At 46.5% G+C, this 6,847-nt stretch overlaps 1 protein-coding gene across 1 annotated transcript; it reads right to left on the bottom strand.

Annotated features, from left to right (window-relative positions):
• Nucleotides 1–694: 694 nt before the first annotated feature.
• LOC113983040 (JNK1/MAPK8 associated membrane protein) lies at nt 695–6,639 on the bottom strand. The gene is made up of 7 exons (XM_027711790.2): nt 6,561–6,639; nt 6,327–6,418; nt 5,601–5,755; nt 4,157–4,363; nt 3,269–3,450; nt 2,508–2,584; nt 695–2,206 (listed from the first exon to the last, which is right to left on the bottom strand). The coding sequence occupies exons 1-7, from the start codon at nt 6,571–6,573 to the stop codon at nt 1,988–1,990; spliced, it is 945 nt and encodes a 314-aa protein (XP_027567591.1). The 5' UTR covers nt 6,574–6,639; the 3' UTR covers nt 695–1,987.
• Between the last annotated feature and the right edge of the window lie 208 nt (nt 6,640–6,847).

Genomic DNA, 6,847 nt, shown 5'->3' with positions numbered 1-6,847 from the left:
CTATTTCCATTTAAATGAACAATATTGTATGTTATTGTCTTGGGAAGGGGTGATATCACACAGGGTACATACAAATTGCTTGCTTCAGAGCCTGTTTAACTCAAATCCTGTAGATGTCACTGAATCACAGAATGGTTTGGGTTGGAAAGGACCTCAAAGATCATCCAGTTCCAAACCCCTGCCTTGGGTAGGGACACCTTCCACTAGACCAGGGTGCTCAAAGCCATCCAACCTGGCCTGGAACACTTCCAGGGATGTTGCCAGATATCTGCTTTACTTGTTGAGTCACAGAGGTCTCATCTGTAATGAGTCACAGGTTTGGTCACTGTATGACCATCATCTGATTACAGAATGTGGCTTTTTAATACATTAAAGCTGTAAGGCAATGGCTTACAGGTTACTTTGGAATCATTGGGTCTGGATAATGTGATCAGGAACCAGGGAGAGAAATGATGGATTTATAGAAGAAGAGAATGTCAGAGGAGTCAGGCAGAGAAGAGAAAGATGGTGAACATACAGCAGAAGAGAATCCTACTCCATCTGAAAGCCAGAGCCAGTATTTTCTGTGTGAAATGTTAAGGGCAGGTTTCTTCACAAGGAGCCACTATAAAAACATTGCTTGGTCATTCCAAACTGTGTGTATTTCTCTCTTTGGTTGCCATTATATATATAAATTTTTTTTAATGCTACTGAGAAATGTGATAAAAAGACTTTATTAATTTGTTTCACATTTCAAGTTTGGCTAAAGCACTGGAGCCAAGCTGTAAGGTCAGTGGTTGGGGATTTCAGGCAAGGTCCACGGGGTGCACTGTCTTCCTGTAAACTCTGCTTTTAATAGAATCCTTCATTCTGCTTTCAAAAGGAACAGATGACTCTCTAGAACTAGCAAAAAATGTACTCTTTACTATACCTGATGTTACCTGGGAGTTGTTGTTATCTTTTCAAAAACAAGACACAGCCCAACATTTAAACCCAGTGCACATAGTCCATACACAGAAATGCCCATGAAAGAGGAACAGTCCTTAGGTGTGGTGTTCTAACACGAGTTTTAATCCCTTACCTTTAGAACTGTCCTCTAGATCAGAGTGTCTGCAAATTATATATTGTACATTGCAGAAAAGACAGCATTTGATTTCCTTATGATGCTCAGTTACTTCCTCAATCCCTAAAAGCAACACAGAAAGAAAACTAAGTCTGTCAGTGGAGATTTGACTCAGCAAGGCCAAACACTCACCTCTGAGCAGCCTCAGGGGTTTTAACAATATTTACCAAGGTGTTCACTTTAGGATTTCGAGGAATGTAAAGCAGAGATAATGGCATTTCATTAAGGAGACAAGGAATCTCCATTATTTTTATTAACCAAACTACCAAGAAAAGAAAACCTTTAATCTGATCTATTTAATGCTCTCCCTACATGAACAGGTCTACACGAAGCTCACAGAGCATAAACTATACTTTATAGTGAACTTTACAATGCAGTTCTTCTCCTTTTACCCAGCAGTCAGACACAAACATCATGAGGAATCATGCACAACATGTTTCATCTTTTGATGGAAGGAAGAAGACAGTCTGTTTCCACTGGTGGGGGACAGAAACTAGAGTATGTGATGAGAAACAACAAGCTCTCTGGCATATTCAAGCTCTATTTTTTTTAATTTAAAGTCTATTGAAAACCAGGTTCTGTTGTTTTATTCAAATATTGTATTAGGAAATGAACATACACAAGCAAACCGCTGTACTAGAACGTGTCACAAGCTTTTTATACAGATTCACAGTGATAAATAGATACAAAGACATTCCCTTTGATCTATACCAGATACTTATGAGGAATACAAAGTGCAGCTTTTTGATATTATACAGTCTCAACCAGAGGTGTTTCACCAGAAGTCTGGCACATAAACAACTTCCTTTAAAACAGAAGTTTCCAAAGCCTGACTAAATTGCTTGATCCAGATCATTGGGATGGCGTTGTTGGCACAGGCTCCTTTTAATGTCCATTCCCCCCTTCCGAGAGGATGCGTGATGGCTCCGTGTACTTTGCTGTCATCAGGTAAAAGAGGGCAGGGGCAGGAACCAGGGCAAGCAATGGCAGGTCCTGCTCAAGCTTATCCAGTTTGGAAATGGAGATGATTCCATAGGCATGAAGCAACCAGTGGCTGAAGAGGACAACAAGCCTTTTCTTCCTCACCAGAAGATCCTTGAAAGACTTGTAAAATAAACACAGTATCCTGTTAGCATTCAGCCTGTTCCCCAGTTCCTGACATTTAAGAGATGTTATAGGCAGAACACAGGGACTGTATGAAGGCTCCCGTGTTTGAGCCCTTCCAGCAGCAGTGCACCATGAGAGGGAAGTCTCACAGGAGCTTCCTCCAGCCAAGAGGAGAAGGCATAAAGGAAGAGGCTTAAATGCAAAATACACTGCTGAGAAAAGGCAAGAGACAAAGTGGTCTCTGCTCACTCAGGTCTTTTATAATCTGAGTTTTAACACAGGAAACATGTTTACCCACCTCCACTTCAGAAGCAGACATGTAAACAGCCAGAGTAACCAAAGACAACACCAGTATGATGTATGGGAAGGCATAATCTAAAGGCAAATGTGGAAGACATTAGCAGGAAAAATGCATGATTTACAGTTCAGAGAAAGTTTTTCCACATATAACCACGTGTATGAAGTAAACTGAGCTACTTCAGCCCATCTTTCATCAGCACTTCACACATGGACAGCAGTAGGGGTCAGCCAAGCACAACTCCACAACAGCTCTCACTGAGCTTTTCAAACTTCTACTGTTTCTTGGTGGAGTTATTGTACACTTAAACCACGAACTGAAAAGGGCAGACAATAAGAAAAGTAGTCAGGCTGAGAGATGATTTTGTGGCACCTCTCCACATGTGACAAGGATGCTGGAAGCTAAACCAAAAATACCCTATCTTCGCAAACCTATACTGTAATCCATCTCCAAAATCAGACAAACTCTGCCTTAGCAGAAAGTGGAATTAACTCCCTCTGAAGTAATTTCCTCTCATAACCCACTCTAGTCCTTGTTTTGGGAAAGGGACAGTCTCTAGCAGCATTGGCTGAGGCAAAGCAGTGGGTCAGGAGCCTAGTGAGGTCAGGGCTACTAATGAGCAACCTTTTCAGGTCAGAGTCCTCATAGTAAACAATGTCCTTATTCCCAAAGCAAAAAGTGTCCCTTCTCTCCCTCCCATAAATCACTTCTTAGTGTGCATTTACAGGTATGTTTATGAGTGTTATTAAGAGAGAACTCACAGAGCAGGCCTCCTCCCACAGCCTGCAGCACGGTGAGGATGGGGAAGAAGTACAGTGCTGCATAAATGCTTTTGAATCGATCAGACTTTCCCAAGCCACAGGCAATTTTCTTAACCAGGAGAGGCCGAAGGAGCATCATTAACACAAGACAGAATGCATAATATATAAACACAATGGTGTACCTGAGGAGAAAAAAAATAGAAATTCCTTCAAATGTGCAGTTTTCTCATGGAGACTCAAGTCACAACCAGGGAATTTGGGGTTAGTCAGTGAAGTCTAAAGAATTTGTAACCAAAGGATGTAAACGCGGAATGATGGGCTCACTTTTCCAAGGAGAAATGGTCAAGATGTAGCAAAGGAAAAGAAAAAGAAATAAAAAGCAGCTTTGAGCTTCATAGCTAAATAGTGAGAGAATGAGAGGACATAGTCCCAAGCTGTGTCAGGGGAGATTCAGGCTGGACATCAGGAGGAATTTCTTCATAGAAAGGGTGATTAAACATTGGAAGGGGATGCCCAGGGAGGTGGTGGAGTCTCAGTCCCTGGAGGTGTTTAAGGAAAGACTGGACATGGCATTCAGTGCCCTGGGCTGGTTGACAGGGTGGTTACAGGTTGGACTCAATGATCTCAGAGGTCTTTTCCAGCCCAGTTGATTCTGTGATTCTGTTTGACAGCCTGGACTGTGCCACCTTCTCTGATTACTCAGTCATTAAGTGGTGGGAAGTGTTTCTCATATAAAACAGCTCAGTGCATCAAAGACTTCAGGGTATTGATACTCATTGATCTGAGCTGCATCTGAACACTTTCTGCAGTGTTGAGAAGAGGCACAGACACAAACAGAGCTGTATAAAAGGGAGGGACACACAGGAGCACAAAAGCCTTCACACTCACAGGGGGTAGACAGCCTCGTGGGTGCAGTGCACTGTGGTGATGTAGTCGGGGCTGGGGTTGTAGAGCATCGTGTACCAGTCCGAGAGCTTCTTCACCCTGCAGGAGCGGATGTGCAGGGACCCCACGGGGTCACTGACCAGCAGGGTGACCACTGCTGCAATGCTGCACTCCAACAGGGCTGTGATGTGCTGCAGCAACGCGCTGGAGCTGAGGAGCAACACAGAGAGTTACTGGTTTTCTAACTCTACAGGAAATCTAAACACCGACTGAAAAGCAGAGGCCTGTGCAGGACAGAACCTCCTGCAGAGTTAATATTCGCTGTGACCAAGGTTGGGGCAGCTCTGCCTCGATAAATTCAGTATTTGAAGCTGAGTGTGAAAACTCATTTACAATCTCAGATGGTTTGGTGTGTAAAATGGCAAAGAAAGCAGCAGTGAGGATAACACACCACATGTCTCAGAAGGCGTAACGCTGTTACACATGATATAAGAAACATTTTCAAAGATGCAAGTCCTTTTTAAAGACTGTCTCTGGAGGTTTTCAAGGAAAGACTGGATGTGGCACTTAGTGCCATGGTCTAGTTGACAAGGTGGTGTTGGGTCATGGGTTGGACCTTATGATCTCAGAGGTCTTTTCCAACCTAACTGATTCCATGATTCTGTATATATTCATATATTAAACTCTCCCAGTCCCCTATGTTTTCAGTGTTTATAGAATCACAGAATGGTTTGGGTTGGAAGGGACCTTAAAGATCATCTTGTTCCAACACCCTGCCATGGGCAGGGACAGTTTAGTACACTCCAGTCACTACTTCTTAGAAGTTCTAGTCTAGCACCCAATGTCTCCAAGTTCTAGTCTAGGAACCAATGGCCACATGGCAGCTGTGGGTTTAAACCCCTTTTTAACAGAAATTCCTTGATGTACCATGCCCAGAATACATATTCCTAAAGAGAGAACTCAAAGCCATTCTCTGGCACTGACCAGGGCCTCTGTGGGTGAGAGGTCTGACCCAGGATTGAGGGGATGACACAACCCACTACTCCTGCCTGCTAGGAAACCCAATCCAGCCCAAACTGGCAGATGGAGTGGGCATCATTAAACAGATACAGACCATGCCCCGAGGGCACTGACTGGCAAAAAGGATCTGCAGGACCCTTACATTAGCAAATAAATCCCCCTCCAGCTGTTCAAAGCTTATGTGCTACCATATCAGCTCGACCAACAGCCAGCCTGGAGAGGGCTTGGAGCAACCTTGTCTAGTGGAAGGTGTCCCTGCCCATGACTGGAGGTGTGGAAATAGATGGCCTTTAAGGTCCCTCCCAACCCAAACCATTCTGGAACTCTAAGAACTGCTGGACAGTTCAATTCATCATCTCTGACTGATCACTCGTGGATACAAGATTTCCATTTTTAAACAACATATCTACAGAAGGGGCACACAAACCTCTTCTTTCCAGAATACCACTCAATAAAGAACCAGTGTAAGACCAGGGGAAGCATGGCCATGAAGCCAAGGTAGAGCCAGTCATAGCGGTCCGGAGATCCTGTACATTCTCTGCAGATCTTGTTGTCATCAGTCCTCTGACCTCTGGGACACACCTGCAGAGAGCAGAGATGGGATTTACAACCCGAGGAACAACAGCACATCATTGCAGTTCCTGGACAAACAGCGTGAGGCAGTACTGGGGCAACAAAATGATCAAATTTTTAAAGAGATGAAACAAAAACATCAGTAATGTCTCAGCTTACACTGGCCTTGCTCTGTCTGGCTCCTGTTTCTTAATATAAACAAGGGTGAAGCATGATTCAACTTACCCACCAGGTTGCTCACAACCACTGTCCCCCAGTTTCTTACTCCCCTCCCCGGATCTTGCTCTCCCTCAAAAATAAAATCCAATTAAATCCGAGTGATTTCAGCACAGCTCTCCACCTCATCCCGTCCTGTTCCAGCTTTTCCAGCCACTCCGCTCAGCTCGGGTTTGGGATCGAGTTTCCAGCACCTCCTTCCAGGGGACGTTCACGGAGCAGCTCCTATTTAGCTCAGGGACATCTCCCCGCCCTCGGCGACCCCAGCGCCCCGATCTCGAGGGGAAAGATCCCATTTCACGGCGGGACCCGCCCCAGCCCGAGCTCGGGGCCACCCCGTGCCCAGGCCGAGCCCCGCACTTACCCCGCAGTCCCCGTAGGTCTCCACGGAGCCGTTCACCGACAGGACGGTCCTGCCGCAGTACAGCCCGAGACAGGCGGGCTGGATGTCCACGGCTGCGGAGAGATCGCGGCAGACAGGGGCTGTTATCGAGAGGGGCACCGAGTCCACTCCAACCTCATCCCCATCATTACCCCCACTCTCTTTCCCATCCTCATCCCCATCCCCATCCCCATTCCCAATCCCGGCCCGTCCTACCGGCGCGGAACATCGCTGTTACCCGGCAACCGCCCCTGCACGGCACTTCCGCCTCGGCGCGTCCGCTTCCGCCACGGGACGGGCCCTGCGTGAGAATGTGGGCGGGGCACCCTCATGGGGCGGGGCCAGACATGGGGCGCGGTATAGAGAGGGGGCGTGGCTTTGGGTTTGGCAGCCGCCGCTGTCGTGGGCGTGGCTCCGGGCGGGGGTGGGCGCGGCCTCAAACGGGGCGCGGCTTCTAACAGTGGCTCTGTCACTGTCGTGGGCGTGGCCTCTGGGGTGTGGGC

This window comes from Pipra filicauda, unplaced genomic scaffold, assembly GCF_003945595.2.
Source record: "Pipra filicauda isolate LSUMZ 115617 unplaced genomic scaffold, ASM394559v2 scaffold304_size882533_pilon, whole genome shotgun sequence".
In the NCBI taxonomy this organism is placed as follows: domain Eukaryota; kingdom Metazoa; phylum Chordata; class Aves; order Passeriformes; family Pipridae; genus Pipra; species Pipra filicauda.
Note: the sequence above shows the minus strand (reverse complement) of the source record. Positions and strands in the feature narration are given on the sequence as shown.